Here is a 17,471-nt window from a genome sequence, read left to right on the forward strand (position 1 = left end):
AGAGTTTCTTTCTGATTGTGCTGGCTAAAAAAGGGTTCATGATCAGCAGTTTGCTTTGGCAACTGCAAACAAAATGTTGTTTAAGAGTGCTTAAGAAAGGGAGTGGGATATTCCTCGGTTCTAATCCTGGGCTCTGCTGTGCCAGCAAATTGTCATCAAGCTACGGATTTTTTCAGTCAGTGGGTTCATTCCAATTCTAGTCCGACTCAAGAGTAGATCCATTGAAATTAATGGACCGAACGAAATCCTTGCATTAATTTCAATGGGGCATAGGACTAGTACTAGATATGGTAAAGTGTCCTAGAGCAACACTGAAGACAATACATTAACGCTAGCTGTGCACCATGGTGCCTGTTTAGAACTACATTGGTTCATCTGAATATAAACAGTTGTCATAATGCCTTTATCATCCTTCCTTAGTACTTTAATGGTCCTGTGATTTTTAGGTGTGGACTTTAAGAACATGAGCACCCAGGTCAGGTCCCTAATGACAGGGGAAATGTGGTATTGCTCTCCAGAGCATTCATGATTAGAAACTTAACAAGATAGGGCAGACATGACCGGAGTTTGCCATGAAAAAATAAGGGATTTAAGTTTGTTTTTGGTTTTTTAAAATGAGAGTCTTAATAAGACGTGTGTGCTTAGAAATAGTGTAATGACCACTTCAACATTTGCTAAAATGTATTTTCTCATTTTCTGTTAAGTACTGCATTGTTAGGAGATTTGAAATGACCTGGCCTCTTCCATACATTCCCTTGCTTCAAGGCCAATATTGCAAGGCCAATATTTATTGAAAGTGGAAAGGCAATCACATCTGTCTTAATTAAAAAAGGCTGTCTTGATGTATATTACCTGGATAGTATGACATGTGTTATAATATCTGGGCCTGTGTTATCCAAAACAGAAACAAATCTTTGGGGAGAAACGAAATGTTTTCGCTTATTCTCACAATGTATCCCCAAATGACAATACTTCTCCTTTATATTTACTGGCATTATTACATTGCTCAAAGCTTGGTCTAAATCAGGGGTGGCCAACTCCCAATTCGAGGGCCTGATTTTTCTGGACCACCAAGACACCACTGATTTTGGCAGTGGCAAAAAAGAAAACAAATTCAAGTAGACATAGCAATGGGGTGAACAGAACCCAGCACCCTGACAGGGGTGTACCGTAAATTTTCCCCTCCACATTCATCAGATTAATACTAATTTGGTTAGCAGAGAAGGGGTGATAACCCTCTTCCTCAGATGAACTGCACAGATCAGCTAAGAGAGGAGGAATGAATGCCTGTGTGGGTGTCCTCTGGGTGCATGTGAGCCTGTGTGCAAGAGTGGCTACACCCACTTTGGGCCATGTCCCCCACTGGTACACAGCCCATGAGGGTTAGCCTAGGGTGAATGCAGTCCCGGGGCCAAGAAAAAACAGCCACTCCTGCCCTAAATTAAATGGGGATGATGACATATTTGCAACCAGAGCGAGAACTCTACCTGCAGGACCTTTTGAAAACTTGTGGCCCTGCTCTCTCATTCACAGTTCTCCATAAGGATATTGGACCCTGCAGAGCAGCTACAATAACAGGAACCCTTTCTAGAATTTCACTGAATGATGACGAAGAGGAGAAACCTGCCAACCCTGAAGGAATGAGCTACTCAACGTTGCCCGGGAATATAATTTCTAAAGTTATCATTCAGCAGTCTGGAGGCATGCATATGCCCATGAGCATGAGTGAGCTGGCCAATCAGTGTCTGAAAAAAGACAACACAGAGCTGCGGCGGACTGTGTATTTATGTACTGATGACAACCTGAGAGGTGCAGATATGGACATAGTCCACCCTCAGGACCGAATGATGGAGAGTGACTATATAGTCATGCCCAGAGGCTCAGTGAATGCGCAGACATCTCTAAAGGATGACAGCAAATTGAATCTAGGCATGGAGACCTTGCCTCATGAAAGGCTCTTGCACTACAAAGTTAATCCTGAGTTTAGTATGAACCCCAATGTAATGGACCAGTTCAGTATGAATTTAGATCAACACCTCCCTACCCAGGAACACATGCAGAACTTGCCTTTTGAACCTCGCACAGCAGTAAAGAATTTCATGGCTTCAGAGATGGATGATAGCACAGGACTAGCAAGGAGTGAAACCGGATCAACCATATCAATGAGTTCTCTGGAGGTCAGTGATATAAATTTAAGTGCATGCACCGTGCTGTTCTAGATGTGTTGGATGTAGGTAGCTGTGGGTCTCTGACCCCCTTCACATATACAGCAATAGCAGCAGCAGTATGGAAGTTGCTTCCCCATGGTACAATCTTATAGTGCTGAGGAGTACTTGTGAATATCAAAGTTCCATTAGTAGTACTGATCATTCACTAATTCAGTGAGAAACACTGATACGACCAGGCACATCTACATGGGTTACTGATTATACACATTCATGTATAATAAATTGGGCAGTGGCTACAAGTTATAAAGATGGTAAGCTACCCTCCAGTTCAGAGGTACTGTGTTTCTCAGTTACCAGTTGGTGAGGAACAACTTGGGTGAGGGGCTATTGCACTCATGTCCTGTTTGTGGACCACCCAGAGAATACTGGAATGATCAGCCTTTGGTCTCCTCCAGCAGCCCCCTCTTGCTCTTATGATTTGATTCTCTAGAGAGCAGTGACATCAGTTTGCACCGTGAGACAGTGGCTTCCATACTGTTATATTTGTGTTTGTGTATAGGGGACTTTTGCTTACTGATTGAAAGGTGTGGTTCAGGGTGCAATGGATATTCCATTTGTTTGTTTTCTTAACACTTATATTCCACCTTTCTTCCATCATGGAACCCAAGGTGGTATACATGAGGTTCCCAGGCAGGCTCCCATCCAGACCAGACCCAGACACCCTTAGCAAGGTGGTGGCCTCACTTGCCTTCAAACCATACCCTGGGGTGCATTTTCACCAGCCATATATCACCATGTCTGTGTTGTGCTCATGTCACAATAATGAAAATGAGCAGGACTAGCTAGCTTTGTGTCTGCTTAGACATGCAAAGAAGGTAGGGCATGTATGATCCTCAGTGATAGGGTAGAGCCAAAGGCAGGGACAGCAAGTGTTCCCAAGCCACAAGAGAGCTTTGACGAAGTAGGACTATGGAAGGAGGAGTAGAAGGCGGCGCCAGGCTTGGGAGGAGTGGTTCTATGACCAAGTTGGGAAGTACGTCTGCCTATATGATTGCTTTCAGAAAATGTGCTTAGTTCAGAGGTACAAAACTGTCCTTTGAGAGCCAGTGTGGTGTAGTGGTTAAGAGCGGTAGACTCGTAATCTGGGAAGCCGGGTTCGCGTCTCCGCTCCTCCAAATGCAGCTGCTGGGTGACCTTGGGCTAGTTACACTTCTCTGAAGTCTCTCAGCCCCACCCACCTCACAGGGTACATTTTTCAGCTGCTTTTGCAGGGGTGAGCAGGAACTTTGGCACAGTTTTCCTGGGTTTAACCATTGCTTTTTACCTTAAAAACATAATGGGATGGTTGAGTGCTGTGTGTTCTCCAGACCTTTGCCAGCTTAGCAACTATAAACAGAAAAGGTAGAAGTTGAGAGATCAACTGGAGACTCTCTGGAGACAGAACTCTTTCCCTGCCTGCTGTTTCTCTACTCCAAAAAGGAAGGGTTTTAAAAATGCATTTGAAGGGCATACATGTATTTCAAGCCTCCACTTTGGAGTGATTTGTAATGCGGAAATGGGGATGTTGGAAGGGTTATGCACTGCTTTAGCCCTCCCATGCTTCTCAAAAAAACAAATTCAAAACCGTTTTTCTTTTTTTTAAAAAAAATATTTAATCGATTTTTCGATACAAACATCAACCACAAAAGAAATATACAACAAATCCATAATAACAGTAATAATACAATTTGACAATTAAAATTTGAATACACTGATATACCTATGACTACAAAGGTCACAGAGCCTAGGGCTTGCCGATCAGAAGGTCGGCGGTTCGAATCCCCACGATGGGGTGAGCTCCCGTTGCTCAGTCCCTGCTCCTGCCAACCTAGCAGTTTGAAAGCACCTCAAAGTGCAAGTAGATAAATAGGTACCGCTCTGTCGGGAAGGTAAACAGCGTTTCCCTGCACTGCTCTGGTTCGCCATAAGTTGCTTAGTCAATCCATGTGCTCAATGGAATCTTTTTGCGGCTCTTCCAATTCATCAAAACAAGTTTTTTTGCTTCTAATATAGCACGGTACATCCAATTTTTTTTGACCCCTTGAAATCTCCCACACTTCCGGAATATAATTTAGAATTAAATTCAGTTCCCCTAAATAACAATTTCTTTTTATTACTCTTTCTTAGTCACCATCAGGACTCCAACTTGCACATTTTAGCAAAATGTGTAGTTAGCTACTTCCTTGGCTTTAATGCATCATAATGGGCTATGCTGAGTGGAATCCTGCAGTTGTTTATATCTCTTTTATGAGAGAAGGGCCATGATTGTTGGATGGGCAGAGATTTTGTGTTGAAAGGTTTGGGCAAGCTCTAAGACTCATGGTATGACATTAGGGGGAGTAGATGTGCCACAAGACAAGACCTTTGTGACAGGAGGGAGGGAGTGACAGGAGGGAGAGTGATGTTGGATGTTCATTGGGAGGAAAAAGAAGAAACTGGATTGCCTATGAGTGGGCTTCTTAACCACATGTGTTTTTGGCTCCATAAGACACACTTTTCCCCTCCTAAAAACGAAGGGGAAATGTTGGTGCATCTTATGGAGCGAAGACTCCCTGTCAAGCATGTAGCGAGAAGCGGGGGGCAGAGGAGGAGATGCTACTGGCTCTTCCCCGCTGCCTCCATTAGCAAAAACAAGCCTGCTTTTGTGAACGGAGGCAGCGGGGAGGAGCCAGCAGCATCTCCTCTGCCACCCCCGCCTCTCGCTAAACGCGATGAGAGACGGCGGCGGGGGGCGGGAACTAGCGACCCGGAAGGCGAGAGCTGTGTGGCACTAGCGGTTCTCTCCCCCCCCCAGCTTGCTTTAAAGCCAGCTGGGGAGAAGGAGAGGATGCAATGGTCCGTCCCTTCTCCCCAGCTGGCTTTCGTGCACAGCGTCAAGGCGATTCCCCCCCCCCGCTTGCTTTAAAGCCAGCTGGGGAGAAGGAACGGACCATTGCATCCTCCCCTTCTCCCCAGCTGGCTTTAAAGCCAGTGGCAAAGGGGCAGGGGGGAGGAACGTTGTCCCCCCCCGCCCCTTTGTCACTGGTGGCTGTGGCTGCAGATGAGGAACGTGCAGCCCAAAAGCTGCTTTCTCCTCCTCCGCAGCCGCCACCACCAGGTTTGAGGCAGAATTTTCCCCCACTTGTTTTCCTCCTTTTAAAAATAGGTGCATCTTATAGACCGAAAGATACGGTGCTACTGCAGTGGTGCCTCGGCTTGTGAATTTAATCTGTTCCAAAGGCACCTTCATAGGTCGAAAAATTCGTAAGTCGAAAAACGCCATTGGAAACGCGATTTCCCATAGGAATGCATTGGAAACAGAAAAATTCATAAGTCGAAGCAACCCTATCTAAAACCACCGCATTTTGCTTTCAGATGTCGAGACATTTGTAAGCGCGCGGCCATTAGCCCCATTTGTAAGTCAAAAAATTTGGTTGTCAAGTCGTTTGTAAGTCGAGGTACCACTGTACTTTCAAATGTATCAAATATCAAGCGGGACGGGTGGTTCTTTCTGTTTTATGGGGGGGGGAGTTTACTGCCTAATTCTTCTCACACTGGAATTAAATGGCAGATTTTGGGATCCATTTTCACACTGGAATACAGTGGTGCCTCGCTAGACGAATCCCCTGTTAGACGAATTTCCCACTATACGAATAGGTTTTGCGATCGGAGGTTGCCTCGCAAGACGAGGTTTTTTTCTATGGCCGCCGCTTCGTCTTGCGAAGCGTGGCCATAAAAACCTCCGATCACAAAACCTACAGGGCATTCCTCTAGCGAAAGGGGAACGAGCTGCAGCACAGGAAGAAGGCAAAGGAAGATCAGCTGAAAGGCGCTGACAGCTGTCACCGCCTCTCAGCTGATCTTCATTTGCCTTCTTCCTGCTCTGCAGCACGTTCCCCTTTGTGTTCCGCTGGTCTCTGCCGGTGAGGGGCAACCGGCAGAGACCAGCGCAACACAAAGGCTATAGCGCGGGAAGAGGGGGGGCGCCAAGCCAGTCCACGGCGGGGGCTTTTCGGATCCTCCGTTTCCCACACACACACTGCCTGTCCGATCCCGGGCAGTGTGTGGTGGGGGAAAGTGGAGGATCCAAAAAGCGGAGGATGCGACACTGCAGGGATGGGATGAGGCTTCTCCAGCCTTGTCCGATCCCGGGCAGTGTGTGGTGGGGGAAAGCAGAGGATTCTCCGCTCCCCCCACCGCCCGACACTGCGAGGATGGGACGAGGCTTCTCCAGCCTCGTCCGATCCCTGGGCAGTGGGGGGGGAGCAGAGAATCCTGCGATTCCCACCCCCACCGCCCGACACGGGCTTGCTAGGCACCGTTGGAACGGCGGCTAGCAAGCCTGCTGTTGCAGCGCCCAAAAGGAGCCCTTTCGGGCGCTGCTCCCGCCGCCCACCCCCTCACCTGGGCGGGCTTGCTAGGCGCCGTTGGAACGGCGGCTAGCAAGCCTGCTTTTGCGGGGGGCAGCTTGGCCCCATCACCAAAGCGCGCCGGTGCGGGGACGTTTTCGCCGGCTGCCTTCCCCATGCCAAGGGGAAGGCAGCCAGTGAAACACCCCCGCACCGGCGCACTTCGGCCCCGTCACCTGGCGCCGAAGCGCGCCGGTGTGGGGACTTTTCGCCAGCTGCCGAAAGCCCTGCTTTCCCCTCAGCCCGTCCGACACAGCGCAGATCGGAGGAGGCTTCTCCTCCGAACCCGCTGTGTCGGACGAGGTGGGGAGAAAGCTGGCGGCAGAGGGAGAAGAAGGAAGGAAGAGAAAGGGCTGCTTTCTCTTCCTTCGTTCCTCCCCCCCCCACAGAGCCCGCATCTGACGGGGGTTCAGAAGCCCTGTCAAATGCTGGCTCTGTTGGGCGAGGCGGTGGCACACAGCTCTCTTGGCTCGGGGAAGGCAGGCAGGCAAGAGAACAAGCGCCTGCCTGCCTTCCCCGAGCCAAAAGAGCAAGTACCGCCGCCGCCGCCAGGGCCCCCGGATCCCATAGGAACACATTAATTGACTTTTAATGCGTTCCTATGGGAAACGGTGCCTCGCTACACGAAATTTTCGTAGGACGAATTGAGTCCTGGAACGAATTAATTTTGTCTAGCGAGGCACCACTGTATATGCAATACATGCAAAATGTATGATGGTTTACATTTATTAATCTAAAATATTTGGATTCAACAGTAAAACACAGCTTAAGGAAACAGTACAATGGTACCTTGGTTCTCAAACTTAATCTGTTCCAGAAGTCCATTCCAAAATGAAAGCGTTCCAAAACCAAGGCGCGCTTTCCCATAGAAAGTAATGCAAAATGGATTAATCCATTCCAGACTTTTAAAAACAACTCCTATAACAGCAATTTAATATGAATTTTACAACAAGACCATTGATCCATAAAATGAAAGCAATAAACAATGTACTGCAGTCACACAATCAATCAGTAGCTGAACTGGGTTCCACACAGTCACAAAAACACAAAATAAATAGCAAAAACAGACAGACTTCAGCTTAACACTCAAATCAGAAGTGTGGCACTCAAAATGGAGCATGTTCAGCTTCAAAAAAAAGTTCACAAACCGGAACACACACTTCCGGGTTTGTAGTGTTTGGGTTCCAAGTTGTTTGAGAACCAAGGCACCACTGTATATCAAAGCAAAGTAAAGCAACAGGGCATCACAATACACAAACACACTAGCAAAACGCAAACAGTAATAAGCAGGAGCCAGATAATCTCAAGGACTGCTATGTCAGTAGCCCACAAAAGCCTGAGTGAATAAATGAACTTTCATGAGGTAGCCAAATGTCAAGATAGTTAATACCTGCCTTTTTCAAGGGTGTGCAGAGAGAAAAGGTTTCACAAGCTGAATGCTACAATGGAATAGACTTCCCCCTGGTTCCCACTAAATGTACTTTGGCAGGTTGTGGCACAACTAGAAGGGACTCATTGCAAGATCTTAATAGCTGGGCAGGTCTATATGGTTGAAAGCATTCCTTCAGATAAGCAGGTCCCAAGCTGTTCAGAGCTCTAAAGGTGAACCGCCAAGCCAGTGCAGCGCTTGCATCACCACACCTGATTGACTTGTAACAAAGAAATAGATCTGGGTGTCATTTGCATATTGAAAACCACTCAGAAAACTCAATTGGATAGCTACCTCAGAATTTGGCCCATATCACTTCATTGCAATAATAATTGTTTATTTTTACACTTATATCCCACCTTTCCTCCAGAACAACCCTGAGAGTGGGTAAGGCTGAAAGAATGGTGACTAGCTCAAAATCACATAAGAAGTTTCATGGCTACATGGTGACTTGAACCCTGGTCACCAAGTCTTAGTCCAACTCTCCAACCACTACACCATACTGGCTGTCAAACCCGTGTCATCTTATAATCTATGTGGCTATAGATTGGCCTGTCATATTTATGGAACTGTCCCTCTCCAGTACAGGTGTCAGAGACAGAAAGGAATCCCCTTCCATTAAGCAGAAGCTACCATTGAACATGCCATTGAGCAGATGACAGGAAGATGTGTTCCCCAATGTTCATTCTAATCATAACCTCTGCTATCATGATAGCTTTCTGCATAATTTACATTGCCATTTTATCATTACTTCCATGTAATTAATTAGTCATGTCAGTAAAGGGCACTTGTGTGATTTGTGGCCTCTGCTCATCAATTTTAAAATCTGAAAATGCAATACTAAAGATTGTTGGATGCATAAATAAAAGAGAGGAAAGATTGCCAAGGCAGTTAAGGGAATTGTTTAACTAGGAAATTACTTACCAAACTACCATAATACAAATAGTCCTTCTAGTTCCCATTTCCAGTGGGGACTCTGATCAACTTCTGACTTTTCTGGGTGTAGTTTATACTCAGAATATTTTTTCACTCCAACAGGCAGAACACTGATAATGATGGAGCAATCAAATATTACTTCTAACAGAAATTTGATGGGTTGTTAATGGCTCCTCTTTGATCTTGTATTTTTACTGCTAGCATCAAATGGACCTTGCAGAATTGCAACTATTGCAGAACATATAGGCCCATTGCTGTAAGTGTACTCACATGAGCTGAAGGAAAAGAACACTAATATGAGTCATTTGAAACTACTATCCATCCTTTTCTGGGAAATCACTGGGTTGAATCCAAAGAACCTTTGGCAAAAGGAAAATAGGCATTAGTGTTGTTCTGCAAGCACTGGTGGAAGAGTTTGCTCAGTCCTATAATAAGTAGGTCCTATAACAATTCTTATCCTTCTGCAAAAGCTCACGAGGTGCTCCAGTGCAAGGTGTAAAATAGCACTTCTATGAGTTTTACAGTTGATATATGCAAAGGGGGGAGCCAATGTTAGTCATACTCAGAGTAGACCATGTGAAATCAAGAAAAGTTACTAGAACATTTTGATTTAAGTGGGTCTATTATTTACTATATTTATATTTCACCCTGCCTTCCAAATAAAACTTTTAAAAACTGTTAAAAACACATTTTTTAAAAGTATGACTAACATTATGACTAACATTGGATTGCACTCCAGTAGTGGTTGGGTTGTGTCATCTTCGGGGGGGGGCGGCGGGCATGCCAGTCAGGAAGCTAAACAAAAACATTTCTTTAAAAAATCATTCGAGTAGCACCTTAGAGACCAACTAAGTTTGTCATAGGTATGAGCTTTCATGTGCATGCACACTTCTTCAGATATGATATGATAGCCCTCTCCTACATTAATCTTTTCAGCTACTCACCTCTAAATCTTACAAGCCTTCTGGATTATTTTATTTGAGTAGTAACATCACTGTCAGTCTTAAAAGATAGCTTTGGCAGAGTCTCAGTAGATGAACTTGTTTTTTTAGGACCCAACTGTGCATCTTGCTGATCGTACCCTGTCAGGAATAAGATGGAGCTATAGTCAGTTTCTGTTACGTATTCTGCATTCAGTCAACAGAATATGATCTGCGTGTTTCCTTTCCCACCACCCCATATAGTAGCTACAGCCTGCCCTGTCTTTTCTCCATTAAATTTCATATGAACTCTTTCACCTGACTTTAAGATTATATACACATTAGTGGTTTAAAAGGCAGCAATGTAATTTGCATACTGTTGTACACACCAGAGGAGGGGTAGAGATGTCGTCACCCAATGAGCATTACCTGTTTGGTTTTCCCCGCCCTTCCAGCCCACACCTACTCCTATTCATGAAGCTGTCACCTGTCAATAGACACTATCACCAGCGCATTCACATTGGCTTTCTTAAATATATACACATCTCAGCTTAATTGCAAAGTGAATGTAGCTTACATTTTCCTTTTGTATTGAAGCCTGGTCCACAGGTCAAAAAGAAGTCACATCAAGAGCAATGCTCATCACACACATTTCTCTTAACCTGGGATCAAGTCATGTGATGATGACAGCATGCAGGCATTTTGCAGTTTTATATCAAAATGTGTCTATATTTTGGGAGTAGTATACTATATTATTCTTAAGCCACAATGCACTTAAGATCTTCTTCCTTCTGCCATGCCATCACAACTGTGGTGTGTGTTAGTTTGCTTTCACAAACCTACTCTCATCCAGCCATTTCCTGTCTTGACAGATTGAAGTTGGTTCAACTTCCTTGGCTTCAAAGGAAATCTCTTGGAGTGTACTCCTTCAGTTCAAAGTGTTTGGTTTTCCTGACAAAATCATTTTGCATCCTTTTGAACTGGGTTGTGCTTTGAAAGAATACGCCCAGACAACTGTTCTCATTTAAAGGAAATTACTTTGAAAGAGAGCTGCAGCTTCCCAGGTGTCTCGATTCACAGATGAAGGGCGGGAGAGTCTGGGAGAAGGTGGAGATCTTTGCAAGCCACCTCCGAATTAAGCTCAACTCTGTCTTCTAATGATGTGGGAAAATGCAAACACACACAAAAAGGAAACAGATCTTCGCCCCTCTGTCTTTTCAGAAATGTATCAAACACAAACATCCTCAGGGAGAAGGAACAGTTCATTCTCTCAAGAAGTGTGGCGTAAGTGTGGCGTAAACAAACACAACCACCACCCCAGGAGCAAAACTGCACTATGTTAGTTAAGGTTGTGCTCAAGCACACACACTTACTTGGAAGTATGTTTCATTAAATCAACAGCATTTTCAAGATGTGTTTTGTTAATGAGATATTACAATGAAAACAAAATAAGGTAGAACTTCCATATACGCAAGCCAGGGGGTGCTGAAATAGTAAGGAGCACATCAAGCCCTTCTTGCCTGCCACACTTATTTATATCTTTATTGAATTTATATCCAACCTTTTCTCCCAAGGACTGCAAGGTGATGCACATAGTTCTTCTCCCATATTCTCCTCACAACAACATTGTTGAGATCGTTTAGGCTGAGAGTGAGTAATGGACCCAAGATTTGAACCCTGGCCTCCCAGGTCCTAGTCCAACACTCTAACCACTACACCACAGTGGTGCCTTGCATGAACTGCTGATAATACAGAGGCTTCGTTCCTTTGATTCCTTCTGCTCAAAAATGTAAAGCAAAAGCTCTGTGAACTGGGCCTTGTACAATCAAACTCAGAGGGCCTAGTTCACAATTGACTCACACCACTCCACTATCATGCTATTTCAACACACACCCATGGAAAACCTACAGTGCCAGAATAGCACTGGTGTCATTTTATGAACAATTTACACCGCAAGAGTGAGATCTGACGTCCCTGCAATAGCAATGGAAGGGGATAAAATAAAAACTATGGCTCACATCCTGCAATATAATATATGTCTTCTATATTCTGTGTAAAAGGAGCTATCAAAGAATGGCTCTTAAAAAGGAATGGTGGGAAAGCAACCTTTATGCGAGCCCAAAATTTGATGAAGGCTGATATTCACATGCAGCAATTCCAGATTAATTTTGCAAATGTTCAAAAACTGATTTTCTGACTCTCAACTTTTACTCTAGCATAGACCCAAACGAAAAGCTTGAGTCATAATTTAGAAGACATCTGTTAAGTAAATAGATATGTCACTCATATAGTCACCCAGAACAGTTCTGATGTACCCCATATATATTTCCGATATATAGTAACTCGATATAATAAATCTGCTCAGTATGTTTCAGCACTCAAGTGATTCTAACTGCATGTATAATATTTTTATTCATACAAAATCATTCTTCTATGACTAGCCCATAATAGTGACTAATAGCCTGCAAACCTTATATCCAGCCCTCTTAAGCCTGACTTCTGAAGTAGAGAGATCCTCATAAAAGGATACAGTGGTACCTCTACTTACGAATAACTCTACTTACGAATGTTTCTACTTACGAATGGAGCTCCGTCCACCATCTTGGATGCGGTTTAGATAGGATTTTTTCTACTTATGAACTTTTAGATAGGGTTGCTTCTACTTACGAATTTTTTCTCTCAATGCATTCCTATGGGATTTGACTTACAATTTTTTTTCAACTTACGAATGTGTGTTCGGAACGCATTAAATTCGTAAGTAGAGGTACCACTGTATTTAAATTGGGGCGGAGGTGGAGAGGAGGGGAAACAAGCAAGTCACCTTTTCAACTGCACTTTTACATTTCTAAAACAAGCAGAAAAGGGGGGGGGCGGTTGTCACTTTTTGCATTTTATTTTGCAGAGGGGAAATGAAATCTTGTCCTGGGCTGGGATCTTGGACGTCAAGTTTAATATGAGAGTGAATTATAAATCACCGATAATAAGGATTTATATTAATGGAAACATGGGTACAAGCTTCACCATAATATTATATCTCTTGTTTCAATTATAGCCTGCACTGCATAATATATCTTGAGTGATATCTTATGTAATTAATCAGGTGGCCGATTATAATAAGGAATACAGCAGGCATTCACCCTGTCTCACCGAAGGCTTGCATTAGTCATTGGGTGGGAGCCGTTCCCTCCCTGCTGCCAGCAGCTTAGTGCAGGTTGCTTCACGAAAATTATCCTTCAGCGCTATTCTATTTTTGTCCTCCAGTGAGCAGAGTTCAAAGTTGTTCTGGAATTATACAGCGAAAGCTCTACATGGTTAGTTCAAAGCTAAATTGACTTAAAATGAATTATTGCTGCAGTCTTCCTCTCCCTAGGTTTTCTTCTCTCTCTCTTTCTTATGCTTTCCGTGTAGGATGAAGCTTTGTGCCTATAATGTGGATTTCATCACTTTCATATAACCATGGAAATAAGCCAGATGGAAAAGGTGCCACTGGGTCATCATTTCCTGTCAATGCAGGAGTGTGAATAGATTACATTCGCCCCCTCGCCCCCTCTCAAACCTCTTGCCCAATGCAGTGCCCACGTTAATTGTTCTACAGTCAAAGTAGCTAATGGGAAAATTTTGCTCTGGCATTCAACCTAGATACGCTTTTCTTAATTTCAGCCCATTGTTCTTAATGAACAGCTTCTCAGGCAACAACCACCATCATATATGCCTAATTAAATAGTATATTAATTTACTTCTAATACCTCCCCCAGACTCAGAACAGTGGCTTATCCAACCTGGATGGCTTTTTAACTTACTATTTTACCTGTTGTAAAAAAACCTTTTTTAATTATTTGTTTGTTTGTTGGGTATTATCTTGCCATTCAGCCTTTCACAAAACCCCCAGCTCTCGCCTTTACTTTTTGACAGGGCTGGGGAACCTGTGAACTTTCGGATGTTGCTGAACTACAACTCCCATCATCCCTGCCCATTGGCCACACCGGAGTCCAGCAAGCTTTAGAGATCCACAAGTTTCCCATCCCTCCCTTTGGAGATTACTCAGTATGCATTACTGCCACAGACTTATTCAGTCACCAGGTTTTTTTGGGGGGGCAATGATCTCATCAACTATAATATGGGACATGAACCACCTATGTTTAGGTCCTGTGTTGATTCCAGGGAGAGAGTAATAATAAATGAATGAATGAGTAACTGAGGGTCAGAGGGATTTAAATGTACTTGACTATAATTGGGTTTTGCTCGTTGTTATTTGTCAAAGGGCACTTTTTGTATATTGAGATTGATCTCCATGACGAAACAAGCACATAGCAGGAAAGTATAATGTGGTGTGTAGGGACGCATGATTCAGGTTGCGTTTAAAGGCAAACCTACTTAATTTGCAATTTTCAAAACAATGCACCTACCCAAACAGCAATCCTTCAAATTTTGGCCTTCTCTAAATTTTGCAGTGCCAGGTAATATGAATAAAAATGCATATACCAAGATAATGTGTGCATTATATTAGGGGGAATTGCTTTGCACAAAAAAAAGTATATATATGAGGAGAAATCTGAGTTAAAATGCTGATAATACTTTATGAGAACTTTTTTTAAAAAATTCACAAACTAGTGTGGGAATGTGGAGAACAGAACATTAAAATTGGAAAAATGAGAAACTCAGAGAAACCAACATTCACCCATCCATTGCTGTCACAAAGAGCTGTCTAGTCAGATTATTTATCAAGTACAGTAAAAAATGAAACAACAGGAAACACTCTCGGGTACATTTCAATCCTTACAGTACACAGAACATTTTTTATTATGTGAAGCAGCCCTAAGACTACGTGCAGTTTCTCTCTTTGCTAATTGATATAACATTTTAGCCTGCTATTTTAATACATGACACTTATTTTTAAAGCTTGTCTGGTTGCTTACTAGAACAATGGGCGGTTGTGAACAGGGTCAATGGCTTTACTGTGCCACAGTCCAAGACCATTACATACTGCAAAAACGATGGCATTCACAAACAATAGGTTATGAGTTGCACAGTTTATGCAAGATCCATTTCCTTTAGAAACAGAAGTCGCCGGAAAGTATTTTAAGCACATCAGCACACAATTTGAAAAGAGGTGCCAGATTATTGAAGTGACAGATTGCCATCCCACCACCCCATAGACACATTTCACAAGTGACATTACGCAGAGTATATCAGAGATAGTGTAAAAAGCTTGGCTCCAACATCACCCTGCGTGGACCTGTTTGTTATTTGTTTTGTTCTTCCAGAACTTCTGGATCAGCTCAATAGATATCTTATTTTCTTGTGAAAGTAGCGTAACATCACATCAACATTATAATAACATCAGATCATCATCATGATACCACATAACTTGTAGGAAGAAGTTCAGCATGTTAAAGTATTTCATATGCAATTGCTCTGTAGAGTAATTTGCTTTTTTAAAAAATGAAGCCTTGACTCTGGCCACTGGAAAACAGCTGAATGTTATCACAATCGTTGTTTCCTGGGACGGAAAAGAAATGGCTACCCCAATGGGCTTCCCATGGGGACAGCCACTTGGTTCTCTGCCCAATGATCCTATCAGTAAAACTGATGAAATGCCATCATTCTCCGCTGTATCCCAGGGCAGACATGAGGCTTCAATTTGTGCAGAGCTTTCAGCTTTTTGATTGAGTAAAAAAGCCCACCCCCTAGCAGCCTGGCCATCTATAATAAGATATACCCTACCTCTCACCTAAACAGAATTGGACACACACTGTTTATGGGGGAGGGGGGTTTGATATTATGGAGTGAAATGGGTAATTATTAATTGAAGGAAGTTTGGTTTTGAACTGGATCCATCTGGGTGGGCGCTCTACTAACTAATTGGGTTTGAGGTAATCTGGAGGAGGGCTACAAATCGATTTATGGATTTATTTGAAGTAGACATTGTTACTACTCTTTTGATTTATGACCCACACTTCACCCTAAGGTCCCAAGGTAGGCCACACCAATGTAAAATACAATACCGAAAACAAATTGCAACTAAAAGTATAGGGTGGGTCCTAAAAAAATATACATCTCAGGTGTCAAAGGGCAGTAAAGAGGAGCACCTTCAGGATATCATGAAAATATAAAGTTCTCAACTTTACCAGAAGCTTTAAGCAGACCCCTTAAGTGGGTGTTGTGTGGGCACTCAAGACTAATTGCCCAGTTATGTACTTACATACACAATGCCGCTGTATTTGTGTCACTCATTAGCAGAGAAACGGGGAGAGTGCGAAATGGATTCTAACCACTTCGTTTTTCATTTCCTGGAGTGCCGACTTCAGCGGACCATATCCATCCATTTTTAAATAACCGCTATCAAGCCAATGAGCAAAAACAAATTTACTGTCACCTGATGGTTTTTAAATGACAATTTTAACGACCTAATTAGTTGTCGAATCATCTATTTTCTCTCTGTGGTCATAGAGGCAGATCTGCTGCATCTGACATTCTGATTTAAGAGGATATCCTAACCCCTATAAAATTACTGTTTTGTAAAACCACATTTAAGGTTTATTGTTAAACCTTTGGCTTTTTATTTTTGTACTGTAAGTGTTCTAAACAATCTTTAAACAGCCTCTTTAGTTACTGGAGGGGGGAAAAACCCTAATGCATTGCTTTTCAAATAATCTCTTTTCTATCATGAGGGCTGCAATCCTTTACCCACTTTCCTGGGAATAAGCCCTACTTAACTCTGTGCACATTCACTTAAGAGTAAACCCAAATGAAGTGGCTCACTTCTGTGTAAACATGCCTAAGGTCAGTCTGTAAGCTCCTAACTTTCTGGCTGCAAAATCAGTAGAAAATATAGCAACACCTTAATTCTCTTTAAATTGCCTTCACTGAAATTAGTGGGATTGCAAAAATGAAATCATTGTTTGCAGATGCCTTCTAACTGTCCCATTTCAGCTGAGATAGCCATGCCTTTCAGAGACTCTAGTGATCCTACTTTTCAAAAAGCAACTTTTTATTCCGCACCCCCGCCTTTGGTATAAGCTGAAGCAAAGAGTTATCACCACACTTAAATGGCCCTTTAGACAGTACAGTGGTGCCTTGCTAGACGAATTTAATTCGTTCCAGGACTCAATTCATCCTACGAAAAATTCGTCTAGCGAGTCCCGGTTTCCCATAGGAATGCATTGAAACTTATTCAATGCATTCCTATGGGCTCCGGGCGACTGCCGGCTGGCTCGTGGACTTCCAGCTGCTCCGGCGCTGCTGTATCGTGGGGGGGGGGTGCTTCCCGCTTCTCAGATTTGCCTTCTTCCCTTGCTACAGCTGGTTCCCCTTTCGCTAGACAAATGCCCCTTCCGCCAGACAAACATAGGTTTTGTGATCGGAGGTTTTTATGGCCACGCTTCGCAAGACGAAGCGGGGGCCATAGAAAACCTCGTCGTCTTGCGAGGCAACCTCCGATCGCAAAACCTATTCGTATAGCGGAAAATTAGTCTAACAGGGCATTCGTCTAGCGAGGCACCACTGTACATGCTTTTTTATGCCTTTTAGTTACAGTGATACGGAGCCAGATCTACCATTGGGCAAAGGGAGGCAATTGCCTTTGATGGCA

At 43.4% G+C, this 17,471-nt stretch overlaps 1 protein-coding gene across 2 annotated transcripts in view; it reads left to right on the forward strand.

Moving 5' to 3' along the window:
* Positions 1-17,471, forward strand: part of ADGRB3 (adhesion G protein-coupled receptor B3) — a 434,966-nt gene that overhangs the window by 404,709 nt on the left and 12,786 nt on the right. The window contains exons 28-29 of one of the 2 annotated variants that reach the window (XM_088665841.1): positions 1,534-2,177; positions 13,793-13,924. In XM_088665841.1, the coding sequence (XP_088521967.1) occupies positions 1,534-2,177; positions 13,793-13,924 (776 nt within the window). The remainder of the gene's footprint in view (positions 1-1,533; positions 2,178-13,792; positions 13,925-17,471) is intronic. The other variant, XM_035109688.3, reaches the window with a different exon arrangement.

The sequence above is a fragment of the Zootoca vivipara genome, chromosome 3 (genome assembly GCF_965207765.1).
Source record: "Zootoca vivipara chromosome 3, rZooViv2.hap1.1, whole genome shotgun sequence".
NCBI lineage: Eukaryota > Metazoa > Chordata > Lepidosauria > Squamata > Lacertidae > Zootoca > Zootoca vivipara.